This window comes from Trachemys scripta, chromosome 19, assembly GCF_013100865.1.
Source record: "Trachemys scripta elegans isolate TJP31775 chromosome 19, CAS_Tse_1.0, whole genome shotgun sequence".
NCBI lineage: Eukaryota > Metazoa > Chordata > Testudines > Emydidae > Trachemys > Trachemys scripta.
In genome coordinates, this window is record NC_048316.1 from 11,860,022 (window position 1) to 11,875,414 (window position 15,393).

Genomic DNA, 15,393 nt, shown 5'->3' on the forward strand with positions numbered 1-15,393 from the left:
AAGAGATTTTAACCCTCCCAAATTCTAAACACAGATAACTGCACTATGCCACTTTCGATTCCCTTTGAAGTTTGACAGATATGGAATTCTTCACTGCCGTTCCTAAGCCGTTGTGTAGTATTGCCATGCCCTAAACATCTACTCTGTTCCACCCCAGATGTAATGACATTTCAGTAGTACCCTCAGTGATTTCCGAACTGCATATAGGTTGAGTGATCTTTCTGTAATGCACTTTAAGAACCATCTGGGTGAGAGATACTGTACAAATAGAAGGTCACTTGGTGACAGGATTTCAGTCTGACTAGTACTTAGAACACAGGACTGGGAGCCAGGAGTTCCTGAGTTCTAAACCCAGCTCTGACAGTTTCTCTCCATGGCCTTGGACAAGTCACCTCTGCCTCAGTCTCCCTTCACAAGAGGGAGGTAGGATGCTCACATGTGCTCTGGGGATATATTTGGAGACTATTATTAGTGGACCAGAATATTTTAAGTAATTTTACTTTTGTCTTTAGATGGGGAGTGAAAGTGAGGGTGGAGTCCTTTGTGGATTGACCCCCGGGCCGTGGCCCAACAAGAGGTTTTACAAACCCTTTCCACCATCCTCGGATAGAGTTCTACATAAAATTGGCGCTCCAATATGAGGCTTATCACTTGCTGCCTCAGCATTCTGCCTGCTGCTGAAACTATTTCAGGGATTCTGTAGAGAATCAAAGTATTTCTTGGATCATTATGAAGCTTAACAGCTAGACGAATCTTGCTGAGGTACTAGAAATCAGAATCCAGACTCACAAGAGAGCAGATGATTAAAGCCCTGACAAATGCAACCTCAGCCTTCTCTTCTGTAGTTGATTCTAAGTGCGAGGTTATGTGGGGACACACTACAAGAACATATTAAACCTCAACAAAAAGACTAAAATGCATCACTGGGGAGGTTCTTGCTTTTGCTGTCTTAGTACCCTTCTCTCAATTAGCTGCTTTATTCATTTTTAATGCAGAGAAAATAGGATATAAAATGAATATAAATAAGGCTCTCTTGAAATTCCTGGTATCGTCTCTATTAAATATTACCTTACATTTACACAGGGCCTTTCAGCACCAAGGTTTCCGACCTGCTTTACGAACCACATGTAGAAAAGTCATTGCAGTCATCACTGGGGGTGGAGGACAGTAGCCTGGTAGCCAGCTCTATGCAGCCTACTGCACAACAGGGCGGGGGAGGGAGTTTTTTGGCCAAGGGGATGGAAAAGCATGACAGGATGTTTGATACACAGAATCTCTGCTTTGAAGATCTAACTCAAGAGGCTCACACACAAGTTGCAGAGAACTTTGTCCTACTCAGGTAGATAAACTAAGGGCTGAATGACCGCAGCCAGGATTAAAACATGTGGTTGTAAGGAGTCTTGTTATTCCAAACACTATGCTTAGACCACAGAACCACAAGAGATCTTGGTGGCTTAAGCACTGGTTTTGAAACACTTTATGTTCCTTCTGTGCAGAGCCCTGCAATTCATTCTGGTATGCACAGGAATGAGAAATTCCTGTGTTTATTTCTTCAACACAAAATGCCCAACAAGATTAAATTTAAAAAAATAAAATTGTTTAAAACAATATGATGATGGTGGACTGGAACTGCAGGGAGCGTGTCTATCCTTTCTGCTCTGAATACTGTATCTGGGTTCCAGCCTGAACTAGTGGGGCAGGGAGAATGTCCCTTAGTATTTTTACTGGGCATGTGTTGACATCACAAAGTTATCACATAGTCTGTGCTCACTACAGAACAGAACCGGGGTATAGCAGGGGTTGCTGCAGGGAGGATTAAGTGCACATGCGGCGGGGGGAAGATGGGAGCACTCTGGGAGTGGGGCTAGAATAGCAGGGAAATACTAAAGGAGAGAACTGAGATGCATTTGCAGAGCTGTAAAGGACACTTGCACAATATCTGCCCACACAGCAAGCCCCAAACTTTTGCCAATCTATCAGCCTTTCCATTGTATGCGTGCTACAATTCACTTCTATCAAAAAAGATAAACTAGAAACGAGTTGCTCTCGAGACAACAGTAAAGTCAGGTTCCCGCCCACTGAAGGGACAATTATGAGCCACAGGGAAGAGATGAACAGGCGGCTGCTCACGAAAACCAAGTCGCCCTAGACCTACTGGTTACAATGATCTTAAATCAGAGCAATTTATTCCACCCAGAAGAATCTTATCTGAGATGCAGGGCTCTACAAACTATTTTTTACTTTCCTGTTTTTTCAGCTTCACTTTTATTTGCCTTCTATTATTCTGGAAAAAACAGTAGACAGAATTACATTGAAATTTCTCCTCCCACTCAACCTCGCACCTCGAGGAGCTGCCAATCAGGAATGCCAACCATTTTATTCCCTGCCCAAGCAATAGGCAACTCTATGTAAAACTCAGCAGCTTTTATGTGAGTTTCCATTTCCTTACCCCTTTTTTTTTGGCATGTGCCTGGTGCTGCAAGCACATTAAGGAGAGGCAGGAAATACAGAATGACTGTACCTGGCCATAGGGTTATAGGCCTGAGCCAATGCCCAGCAAGAGCGCAGGGATGGTGACGAGGAATCTTTCAGTAACTCCAAGCTCAACCGCCGCAGCCATTCCAGCCAGTCATCTTTGGAAACTCTTCTTGCTGCTCCCCAGGCCTGAAACAGAAAGCAAGACAGCTCAGCTGCTGAGTGCAGTGCCAGTAGGTGAGCCCAAAGTAGAGGATAAGAGGCTTTAAGCAAGAGAGGTTTCTATTTCATAGCTCTACAGCTCATCTGATACGATCTGTTCTTCCATTCCCTGGTGGGGTTCTCCTTCCACAGGGCCATTTGCAACAATCCAGCCTCATTTCTAAGCAACCCACCCAAAGCATGTTCCCATCACGCACGATAAATGTTTAACAAGCAAGACCTGCAGCCCTTCTCCCTCCTTTGCAAAACACACCCAATGTCACATGTCAATGTTAAGCATCAGCTTTGAAATACCTAATAGCGTGCGTCTAGAATTAGAACTGCAGGGTCAACTCAGCCCCTCATCCTGCTGAGGAGAGGGAGTGCCACACATACACCCCTTTGAATCTAGCCTATGGTCAAACAGTGCTCACGTGACCAATCACAACTGTGCTATTGCCCTCCTAAGAGCAGATGGAGAGCATCCAGAGGCCAGCCAAAGTGCTCCAATGCCTTCTGTTGGGAAGAGGTGCCGAGGATAAGCACTGCAATTAGTGGAACGGTAGCCATGAACTTGTCCTAAGTAGAACCCAGTTCCTTCATTGCACTTACCACTTAAAGCAAAGGGCTACTTATCAAAGTCATTATGGTCATTCTGGGTCAATACTTTCCTGCTATTTCCCCCTGAGCCAGTCACTATTTGTCTGTGGTCTAAATAGTCTCACACCTACCAACACCTAGAGATGCATCCACGCACAGAACTGTAAAGCACCACAGAGAGTTCATTTGAACATTTCTTTAACATGGAACAGAGGGCACTTTACACAACTGCCTTTAATAATGGGCTATTCTGGGGGACAGTGAGGGTAGAAAAAAACATTACAATGGAGCTGAAGTAGTTAAATCTAGAAGTAAGTGATAGACCATTCCAAGGCTCACTCCTCAGAATCAAGGAATCTTGCAAACACATCAGACATGGGGAAAGAGCCCTTCAGTGTTACTACAAGGCCGCTTTCAATCCAGCATCTGAACCGCTCGCAAGACATTCTCTAAAACCAAGAGAGAACCTCAAAGTGGCTTAGAATTCTAAAGGAAGCCCCCTGACACCAAACAAGTCTACTCCTGGGGCTGACAGCTGGCAATGGAAGAGAGCCCTGAAAAATGTTCAGATGCTCCAGACATAACTGTTTGATCAAGGCACCAATAGTCCCCCACCTTCTGCAGCAAGCTACTGCGGGAAATCCATAACTCACCTTCTGCAAGTTGATGGTGCTGACGTGTAATTTCTTCATAGGTCCTGTTTCCACAGGGCCACTGGTCAGCGTCTCTCCCTGGTTGCTTCTCAGCATTCGGTGCTGATAAATCAGGGGATCCTCCTCTTCGTCAGCAAGGGTGTAGCCCTGCAATCAATGGCTTAGAGTGAAGGCAAGGTGTGCCACTATTAAGACTTCCTTTAATGTGCACAGCCCTTCCCTCCCCACCTTTCCCCTCCCACTTTCTGCTCAAGGCTACCTGTCTGGGTGAAAGGAAACTCAAGAAGTTCCCAACTGTTAAGCTCAATTTGGGATAGGGGGATGATCTTTCAGAACAACATATTACATCTTTGGCATCTGTGAGCTCAGGTCATCCCATTCCCATCAGCACTAGCTGCCAAGAAATCTTGGCTCCCAACACTGGAAGATGGAGAAGCCAAACTCAGTCATACCACTGTGGAATAATACGCCACAAATCAGTGTCCAGTTGTCTCAGTGAGAGCTGTAGAAAGACATTGTGCTAGTGACCAGGAGAGGACATGACATAATGGAATTATGTTGGGAAATATGGAGCAGTTCCTGACTTATGAACTATGAGACCTACTGTAGTAAACTGGGCTTAAGCAGGAGAATCCTTCCTTGGTCCTAGGGTGGAAATGGTGAAGAAGATACATGAGAGAGAAGGAAAAACACAAACTACTATTGTAGATCCCTCCATTTCAGAGACTTTTCTATGGGGAGCCCAAGTTTTACAAGGCAGGTAAGTTTTCCAGTTTCAGTCTCAAAATACCCAACTATATTATTTCTACTACTCAGAACATGGAAACAGTTACTCTGCATGCAATAGCGAAAAGCCTACATGAGTCTTCTGCTGCGGTAGCTTCAGTACAGAACCTACCTGCATCCGATTCTACACACTTGGCTGCAATCATACAAGCCAACTCACCTTCACAATCCTGCAGATGAGAACATCATACCGCTGGTGGTTTATTCGATGACGCACCAGGACCTTGTTCACCATCGGGATAAAAATCTGATACTGTATGGGAGAAGGAATCAAAAGCCAGTTAGTCAGTCTCACCAAGACTGCAATATACCCACTGATTCCATCTTCAATTCATTGACCAGCTAGAAGCAGAATCTGAAAGAGCTTGATTTGAAAAACGCATGCTACCAAAAACCATTGGGGGGGAAGGGCAGGGGAGACACAGTACGGGCAAACCCACTCCAATACACAATTGTAGACTGGAAAGACTGCAAAACTGGGCATTGTCTCTCTAAAATCCAGGCTGACTACATGTTAAATCCTCCCATTTTAAAGCCATGAAGGAAATTCCCTCCCCTCTGTCACACATAAGGAGGAAATTACCTTCTTCCCTAGCTGGAAGACCAGAGAGGACAATGTATCCATGGCAGTTGGCCGTAGTTCAGGGCTTAGATCTAGTGTCCGCACGATGGGGTGAATAATCCGTGAAGCATAATCAGTGAAATCCAGGGATTCTGTCAGGCGGTCCACAGTCTCCAGAGCAGCTCTGAAACCAGAGCAGAAAGGACTCATTCATTGATGGGACAGGATAGGAGGAGAATGCTGATTATAAAGATACTAGCGATTTATGCACACATGTCTCAGCCATTAGCAACAGAAATAGACATGGCAATTTAGTGGGCTTTTGGTGACGACACTTGCAAGACTGCTTGAATATGGCAATGACTAAGCCAATGGCAGGGGAAAGCTCGGATTTATTAGTGCATCTGAGAAACACAGAGCACTAGGGCTGAGGCCTTCAAGTAAAGCGTGCATCTGATTATCAAAAAACCTAGAGGGACTAATCAGCAATCTATGCCATTTAGGACCACAGCAGCCACTGAGGAACACAGATGAATGGAGGCAGAGTGGAGAAGAGAGTACAGAGTTGGCAGATACTTACTTGCGAGCCACCAGGGGGACGTCTGGGGCATCAAACAGCTTTACAATGGGAGGTAGTAACAAATGCAGGTAGTCATCCAAGTTCGCGCCAAACAGCTGGATCGCATTCAACAGCTGGAGAGAAAGATGATCCAATGCCACCCAGCTTAATAAAGTCATGAAACAGCAATGGTTTAAAGTAACCCTATCTCCATTTGGAAGCTGCTTGGCACAGTGCATTCACCTGAGCACTGACTGAACCACTTTATCCCATGCTTTTATGGCAGTGGGGCTATACCACCCCTCTTGCTTCAGCGTAGCCAGATGGGGGCCCATGGGACTATGCTCCTGGACAGACAGTACCCAACATGTCACCTCACCGGCTGAATCGCTCACCTTGACAGAGACGTTGCGTCCTGGGCTACTGTCGTGCATGAAGACCCGTAACATGTGAGGAATGAGCTGAGGCAGATAGAGCTTGAACTCGCCCCCAAGAGCCACCACAATTTGCTCAATAAGGAGGATAATTGTGCTCTGTATAGAATTGTTCATGACCCAGAAGTCCTGGAGGAGAAAGACAAAAAGGGTTCTCTATCGCTGAGCTGCATGCAGGATGAGACCAGGAGACAGCGTAGGGCTAACACTAGGGAGAACCTTCTCCTCCATTAGGCAATCCCCTGATTTAAGCAACTTAAGAAAAAAACAAAAACACCCAAGCCACCTATTTGACACTGCTTATTACACCAGCTTTAGGGCACCAGACGAATCACTGGTTACAATCACAATGCTCCAGCTTCCATCCCACGCTGTTCAGCAGTAGTTAGAAAAGCCCAGGTTCAATCCTAACAAAGAGGGGATGGCAGGTACCCTCAGCTGGAGTAACAGCTCTGAGACTGGATTAGAAGAAGAAACTATTATTAAGTGATATTTTATTAATCAATATTTTTCTCCCATCATTAATAATTGCCCTGCCTTCCGCAGCTGCAGAGGTTCGTTAATCTCCCCCGATCTCTCTTTCTGGATGGACGGGTACATTGTGACTGTGATAGTCCCTCAAGAATGACCCCACCTGCTCAATAAAGGAAAGCATAATTAACCACCTTCCAGGATCCCGGGGTTCTGGCTAAGGGTTGTACTCACTCTCATAAGGGTGACAATTTCATCCATATAGGGTCGAATATGGCTCCTCACAAAAGACACCAACATTCCTAGCTGCTGGAACAGGAACTGAAAGGAAGAAACAGGTAAGTGCTCAATGCTGCTATCCAAATGCCCGTGCAACTCAGGGCAAATCTGATTTCAAAGGCTAATCGCAAGCGCCTTTAAAAACTAAACATGCACAGCTATAAATGCTGGACGTCTGGGGCCAAATTCTCTCTCTCAGCCTCAACCCAGAGTTAGTATTTTTATCCACTGCTGTGAGTATTTAAAACTTTGGATATGCACGCACCAAAGAGATTCTACGCATGCAAATTGATTAGGTGGTTAAACAACAGACTCGCAAGTCTGAACCCAGAGTCTGAAATACCACATCGCTTTATAAATTCAGACCTGGAGGCTGCTTCTGAAAATGTAGCCCCGATCTCTTGCCCCTGACTGCTGGCCAAACTCACCCAGATTTTAAGATACTTTGTTCTATATTCTCTCCCTCTCCCCACCAAGGCATATTGGTGGAATATTACAGGGACAGATTGCAGTACTTGCCAGGTTAAGAGTTCATTAGAAAGATGGCTAATTGTACCCTGGGAGTATTGTGACCTAGACCATTCTACTGTACATTTGCTGTGTCCGGTTCATGATTCACTTTGGTCAAGCAAAACAAAATCATGTGCAACTATCCACTGTAGTGATTTTACTTTTGAGTTTGGTGTGAAATAATATAACAATTTGGCTGAGCACTCCTGGTCCACAAATGCTTATTTAAAACCAAACCAACCAAAAAAAAACCCCAACCAACGTTTGTATCATTTTCTATTAAATTTCACAGTTTTCATGCAAAACTTGTGGTGTAGATTGTAATTGGTGTTCATAGCAAATACAGGCCAATGTGTTCCAAATCGCAAGTGGAGCTCAGAAGAATAGATTATGGGGTTTAATGAAAATCAGGTAAGTGGACCAGGGATAAAAAGCAGCCTCTTTGGCGAGGGCAACATATACATGTTTACTGAAAAATAACCCAGAGTTCTTGTGGAGTTGCAAGAGGATGTTTACATACAGTGCAGGGAACTGCCTGGTTTGTGCTTTGTACCCACCTCAGCTCTTCTCCCCAGTACACTTTCACCATCTTCTTTTACCTGAAAATTTGTAAAGAGAGTGTGCAAAACTGCAGAGCTTTCAAGCAAGTTAGGTCAGTCATGTCTAGGCGCCCAGCAAACCCAGAGCGCCAGGGTTTTTCATTCCAATCTGAGCAGTAATTCAGTCTGCTAGAGGATTGCCAGTGGGGACTGTGGTTCTATAGCAGGAATGGGGGCAATTCTGTTGCTCCCATCCCACATGTAAAACCCAATTCCAGTAACTCATGCGAGTTCCCCATTACATACACTCTTGAGGAAGAGGTTCTGCTATAACCAGCCACCTTAGGCCAGATGCAGCTGAGGCCCATTCTTCTGATGCAATTTTACATGTAAGTGAAAATTGCTAATTAAACGAGAAAGAAGTGAGGTGCTGTGGAATCATTGTTCACTCAGCTGTGAATGCCTGCTGACTGCAGCAGGTCAAATTCCCTGCACAGGAGGAAAGCACACCGCTTTGCTAGAGGTTTAAGACTCTACATGTAAAGACGCTGCAACAGGGCATAAACTGCAGAGGCCACTGAAAGCTGTGGGACCTGCACAGGATGGCTTAAGAAGGAAGCAGAACTGAGAACTGGTCATTTAGGGGGGATGCTTGGCAGCAGCTGTTTCGATGGAGAAGCAGAAAAATTGGCACCCCTTGATGTTCTGATCAATGCCCAGAGGAGAGAGAAAGCAAAGCTGGTACCTCACGTTCGCAGCATGCTTGGCAGCAGCTCTCAGTGCAGGAGCATCCAAAGCCAGTCGCATTCACTTTACAATGGATTCTTGTTTTGGGGAGGGGTGGGAGGGGAGCAAATTCCTAGCACACTCACCTCTCGGATGGCACCATCGCAAACCCGAATTACATTGAGAAACGTTGGCATGACCTGGGGCAGGAACTGCACACACTTCAGCCCGAGGGATTTGAAAATAAAGGTGATGGCTTGGACTACCATAGTGTGATGGTGGGACAAGGACTGGTCGCGGAAGATTCTCATCAGCGCTACCATGGAGACAGCAGGGTAGAACTCATCCAGAGGGAGGTTTCCCATGTTCACTAACATCTCACTGGTACTGTAATCAGCTGGGAAAAGGTAAGGAAGTGTCACTTACATGTGTACACACAATACACACCAACACTGCACTTCAGATTCAGCTGGCTAATGGGGGGGGAGAGAAGAGGAATTTACATTAACAACATGCTCAGAGGAGATGATCAGTCCATGAGAACTTAAATGAAAGCCCCAAGACCCTGAAAGTTGTATGCCTAAATTTAGAGGACAAAAAAAAAAAAAAACTTGGCTGCACGGATATCTCAATTTTTGCGCGCACACACACACACACACACACACACACACACACCAAGAGTAAGGGAGTGGCATCTATAAGGCATTGTGCCCCAACCTGCCCACAGCACGTGCCTCTTTGCTGAGAATCTGTTTATAGAAGGAGCTCAGAAGCTTTCAGGGTAGGAATTGGTGGAAGAGGGGAGAGCATTGGCCCCTACAGAGCCTGGACACTTCTATAAGAAAATCGATGCACAGGGTAATGTTGCTAAACAGTCATGGGGAACCCAGGCAATGGTACTGCAGCAGTGCTACTGAGGAAGACAGAACGGTATAGCAGCACTGTCTTGGCTCACTGCAGAAGAGATCCTCAGGATTCTCCCATGTCGCTAGGATTTATGGGGTTGGGTAGAGGCACAGCTCCAAGATTAACAGTCCCCTCTCTGCAAAATGTCTTCTGTAACAAGAGGCTGAGGGAAACAGGTGAAATGTGCAGGGTTTTCTTGCTCCCCTCCCATGTTCTTTGTGCAGGAGAGGGGAGTAAAAGCGATCACTAACAGTACAGCTTTAACTCTAGCTACTGGTCATCTTTCTCAGCTGCAGTTCTTCAACGGCAAGAGCTAAGACAAGAACGACTCAACAATAACACGATCTGCCCTTTGATTGCATGTTACACCTGCTGCTCATCCCTGGTGGCCATCTGAGAGGAAAATTCATGATCCCACTCTGCTTTTGTAAAAAAAAAAAGAGGGGATAACCCTGCCATTCTGGCCAACGTTCCTCTCCTAGGGACACACTTACTCATGTCCAAAGGTGTGAGAGTGCCAGAGCCTAGCACATGTCGCCTGAGACGTTTGCCTCCATGGCTGGATGCACTGCAGTGACCGACTGACTTTGTAAAGCACTTTTAGATAGCTGGAGCATGACAGATATGGTCTCTCACATCCCATTTATAGAACATTCTGCAATACAAACCTCTCCTGGGAATAAGCTATATTTGATTAAAAAGAGAGAGGAAGAAGGCAATCAAAGATGAAACATCCCCTTCCTTCTTTTCCCATCTAATCAGGTATTTTAAATGTGGTAACCAGTATGCTAATTTGTAGCTATCGGGTAACATTTTCTCAAGTGCCTCAGTCCCATTTTCAAGTGTGACATTGACATTCAGAGGGATTTAGGCTCCTAAATCATTTGGTACTTGTCTACACTTGGAAAATTTACCAAGATAACTATTCCAGAATATGAGTGTATCCACAAAGAGTTACTTTGGAATAAGTACTCTAGTAAATTTCCAAGTGTAGACAAACCCTAAGAGCCTTTTGAAAATTTACTGAAACTTCTGTATCACCATATATTGCTCTACTATGAAGAAACCACATTACTTTTGCACTCTCGTCCCTGTCTGTTTGTATTAGTGTTTGGAAACTAATTTAAATAGCATTTTTTAATTCCATATCTAGACTTCATTTACACTGGTGGAGCACAGCTCCACTGAATTCTTTGGATTTCACAAAAGAAAACCTTGCCAATGGCTGAGTGGATACGTCAGTATAACTATTTCCATCATACATGTTTACAGTAAGTTACAATTAAACAAAGTCAGTTATAGTGAATTTCACATCTGGAGATGACCATAATCTGGCTACTTATTTTTGTTCAGTTCTCTTATTTTGCATACAGTGAAATTCATGCACACATACACAATCAGTTTCACAGCTGAACCCAAAGGGCTTTTTACTGCCTTACAGGATGCTATATTGAAAGTGCTTAGAAATCTATTTGAATTCAGGGACAGTTTATCACGCTCCATCTGGTATTATATTTTTTTATTGTAACAGTTGAAAGTGCTAATAAAAATTCCTGCCAAAACCAAAGTCCTGTGACGCCAGTTTGATGGTTTCATTTAAGCAAACACCTGGCAAACAGCTGCCTGTCTAGGTCCTGACACCATCGCCAAGCAATTCAGCATTATTGCTCTCTGTTCAGGAAATGGGTATACAACATGGGTAACTGCAGACAGGGAGTGAGGGATGTGGGCAGAACTTTGTTCTGAAGCAACCACATGAACTTCTACTTACATTAGCACCAAAATTCAATGATAAAATTAAGGGGGCAAAACTACTGATACCCTCAGTTGTATGAGTTTGACATACTCCATGGACACCTACTTGGGAAACGTTTGTTAGATGGTTTCGGCATTTTACTTTGATTGCAAGTTCTGCAGAACTGTGTAATTTGTCTGTCAGACACCATGCACCCCTAGGACACTACAGAAATAAAGGCCTAAAGCACAGAACTGTGCAATGGACAGTAAAGCCTATGTCCTGAAACAAAGCTCATTCTAGTGCAAGAACATGGAATGGAACAGGTTTCTAACCTTTGAGAACTTTGAGCACTTTGAGAGAGAAAAACTGGGTTTAAGTTGGTAATTGTTTAAAAAGTCTTTCTGGTTAATCTTCATTCTCAGAATAAAACCACTGTATTCTGCATTCCCATGAAAGAGGGAGAAGGGGCTAGGGCAGGGAAAACTTTCAAAGGAGTCCAACAGTTCTCAGGGAGTGGTGCTGTGACCTTGTAGACAAACAGTCCTAAGTAAACCCTGTCAACTAAGTGTAACAGTTTTAAGAGGATACCATCAGCTTAAACAATTCCCCACACATTTGCCTGAAATGTATGGACTATTGCTGCAAGTAGCACCCAAGATCATTACAGATAAAAAGTTAGAGGAGATATTTCTCTACTGGTCATTTTATTGTACATTTGACCACATCATATGTATTCAGATTTCCCCTATATAGGCAATCTCCCATTTCCATTAGCCTTTCACACAGCAACAGGGAAGAGAAAGACATTTTATAAAACAGGAAGGTGCAATTGTAAAACCTCAAAATTGGGCAGGGAGATCTGTGAGAGGTGGAGAACATGAAATGACTTTCACCTCTAGTTTTAGTTAACAGGAACCCTCGAATATCAACAACAGTTACAAAAGGGAACTTGGCATGGAACCCTCACAGTATTTTCTGTTTTGTGCATTCTAGTGCTAATACAGTGTGCTTTCCATCCATAGATCTCTACGCATGTCACAAACGCAGGTCAGAATCATTAGCTCTTTTTTAACAAATGATGAAACAGGTATTGAGATGTGACGCACCTGAAGTCTCAGAGGCAGAGCTGGGGAAAAACTCAGGTCTCTTGACACCCTGTCCTACGCCCTAGCTACAAATAATGCTGCCTTTCCGTAGCTTAAGTCATTTCACTTTTGAGTGAAAATCTTGATTGTGTGTAAAGCCCATGGAGTTTTTGGGAAACACTCTTGATTAGGATCCATCTAGCCCACCTCTCAGTACTGACTGAGGAAACAACCCAGATGCTGCATTACATCATTTTCATCTTTAGTTCCTGTGCTGGAATGTAAAGACCATGGCCCTTTTAAAACTAAACAGTGCAGGGTGCACACTCTTTCCCCGGTCTCCCTCTGCTTACAAGAATCCTGGCTGGATTTAGACTCCGACAGGCTGACAGCCGAAGCGTCTCGCGACTGGTCAATCATGCCAATATTCACTTTGTGCTTGTAAGGGTCCAAAGCCCCCAACAGTCCCAGCACACGGATAGCCTAGCATGGGGGGAAAAAGTCAAAAAAGAGAAGGCATGTCAAGGCGTATCACTCAGGCTAAGGCCAACACATTAAACGAAGCCTGAACTCAGGGCTCTGGGTGGCTGGTGGAGGGAAGGTGCAGATCAGGTGGTGGGGGAGACAGTCCCATCGTATTCCAAATAGAGCATACTGACTCTTCCCATCCACTGAAGTGAGCAACTTAACTAGCTTCCATTCACAGCCCCTTTAGAGTCCTGCTCATTATGCCAAATTCAACAACAGATCAGTCGTTCGTTCAGAAGGTTAGCATGACTGACCTTGCCCTCTCATGCAAGTACGCAGAAGAAGTTGCTGCTGGGAAGTGAGCTTTGAGTTCCTACCTCTCTCCGAGTGCCCTGGTTCTGCTCGGTCTTCAAGAAGTTCAGCAGCACATCCAGCAAGGTTGGGTATTTCCTGTACGGCTCCACCACATAACCCGTGCTGGCCACCAGTTGTCCCAGTGTCCACAGAGCCACCTGGAATGAATATAGCCCCGAATGGTTAGTTATGATCAGGCCAAGCAGCAAATTACTATTTGTCCTGTCCTACCAGAGCCATTTTTCTTCTTTTAAAACATCTCAATGTCTGATTGCCTTCCATGACACTGGAAGTCTCCACAAACAGGGTCTCTTCGTTAAGGGAAGGTGAAAAGTCAATTAACACATGGCAACCTACAAACCTCAGGCTTATACAACACACACACCACACCACTCTGAGATATGACGTTTTTCTCCATCTCCTTCGGTTGGTGTTGGAAAGGTCTCTGCAGCACTGAGCCTGATCCCAGTGTCTTCCACAAAAACCACTGACCTACGCTGGGTTTTCTAGCCACCTGGCAGAGCATCCTGATCACAAGACAGAGCGGCGCTACAATTTCCATCTTCGCAGACAAGAACGGACTCTGCGTTCCATGAGAGACTGACATTCCGAGCTAATGTTTTTTAGTAGCTTTCACAGCATACAGTGACATTTTACTGTATGCTTCTGGTCACAGAGGACAGCATGGTTTAGAGCAGATATCGTAGAATCGTAGGGTTGGAAGGGACCTCAGGAGGTCATCTAGTCCAACCCCCTGCTCAAAGCAGGACCAATCCCCAGACAGATTTTGACCCCAGTTTCCTAAATGGCCCCCTCAAGGATTGAACTCACAACCCTGGGTTTAACAGGCCAATGCTCAAACCACTGAGCTATCCCTCCCCCCTTGTCATATACGCACTTGTCTTTTCGCCAGCAAGGAGGAGTCCTGGAGCATGTCCATGATTATGATGAAGAGCTCATCCACCCACTTCCTCATCTCCAGCCCACTGACCTGTAGACAGAGGAAGGAAGGGCTCTCATCTAGAACTGTACAGGCTTAGGCAGCAATGATAATGCCTCCACATAAAGCTGCAATACCCTTACCTGTGCTAGTTCCCCTATGGTAGCCAAGACATTATTAATCACCCCTGGATTAGGATCTGGGTCAGGATCTTTCAGTTTCACAATCAATGCCTGTTTGATGACATAGGAAAAAGTTAGAATCCTCTGAGAAACTTCTCCCCCCGGCCCTGCACTGAGCAATCTCTTCCCCGACTCCTGCACTGGAAATGCCTGTAAGACAGAGCCCCTAACAGATGCTCATGGGTGCCAACGTGTTTCAAAGATTTACAACATATTTCTATTACATCTTTAGGGTTTTTGCACATCCAACGTCTATCCAGGTCAAGCAGTTGCACACACTCAGAGTTACAGTAGGGACCACACTCCAGTCTGTTTTTTATGTCATTACAGAGCAATGAAAATGGTGCAGCTCATGGTCACAGTTATTGTGTGATACACCTATGTGCTAGAAGATCTCCCCCACCTAAAGTCAGCAGGCATTCTAAGAAGGCCCTACCTTAAGGATGGGCTCCATATATGGACGAATGAGTCGTGGGGCATTGGAAACCAAGTGACCCAACATCCTGGCGCTCTGCTCCTTTATTCTGCCAACACCACTGTGTTCCAGCTCCGTCAGGATCTGCACAAAGGGCAAACCAGATGCATTAAAGCAGAGCGAAAGCTGGAGAGCCAGCGTTCTCCACCTAAGGCAGCAAAAAATAGAAGAGAGCAAAATAATGAGACTGATCCCATCCTCCTCTGCAACTCACAACTCGAATGTCAAATGAGAAAGCAATCTCAGAAGCTGTACACATGGTATCAGCCAAGGGTGCCCAAATGAGGCCATGGCTAATTTCTATAAAATGGAATGGAGCGCAACCAGATCCATCCCTAATGGGGAGGGAAAGCCTATGGGATTATACTCTCGGGCATGTGATACTCCACCTCAGTCCGAACAGAAGGCCCCTCCACTCAAGGCAAAAAACATTGCACATGCTGGGACCTG

At 45.0% G+C, this 15,393-nt stretch overlaps 1 protein-coding gene across 6 annotated transcripts in view; it reads right to left on the minus strand.

The window, feature by feature from the left end:
* MTOR (mechanistic target of rapamycin kinase) overlaps positions 1-15,393 on the minus strand; it is a 104,170-nt gene that overhangs the window by 76,020 nt on the left and 12,757 nt on the right. For 3 of the 6 annotated variants that reach the window (XM_034753096.1, XM_034753093.1, XM_034753092.1), the window contains 14 exons: positions 14,905-15,027; positions 14,430-14,519; positions 14,245-14,337; positions 13,370-13,504; positions 12,878-13,007; positions 8,942-9,192; positions 8,088-8,129; positions 6,976-7,062; positions 6,232-6,399; positions 5,858-5,970; positions 5,299-5,461; positions 4,876-4,968; positions 3,930-4,076; positions 2,522-2,664 (listed from right to left, as the gene is read on the minus strand). In XM_034753096.1, coding sequence (XP_034608987.1) covers positions 2,522-2,664; positions 3,930-4,076; positions 4,876-4,968; positions 5,299-5,461; positions 5,858-5,970; positions 6,232-6,399; positions 6,976-7,062; positions 8,088-8,129; positions 8,942-9,192; positions 12,878-13,007; positions 13,370-13,504; positions 14,245-14,337; positions 14,430-14,519; positions 14,905-15,027 — 1,778 coding nt within the window. The remainder of the gene's footprint in view (positions 1-2,521; positions 2,665-3,929; positions 4,077-4,875; positions 4,969-5,298; positions 5,462-5,857; positions 5,971-6,231; positions 6,400-6,975; positions 7,063-8,087; positions 8,130-8,941; positions 9,193-12,877; positions 13,008-13,369; positions 13,505-14,244; positions 14,338-14,429; positions 14,520-14,904; positions 15,028-15,393) is intronic. The other 3 variants (XM_034753098.1, XM_034753097.1, XM_034753095.1) reach the window with 1 other exon arrangement.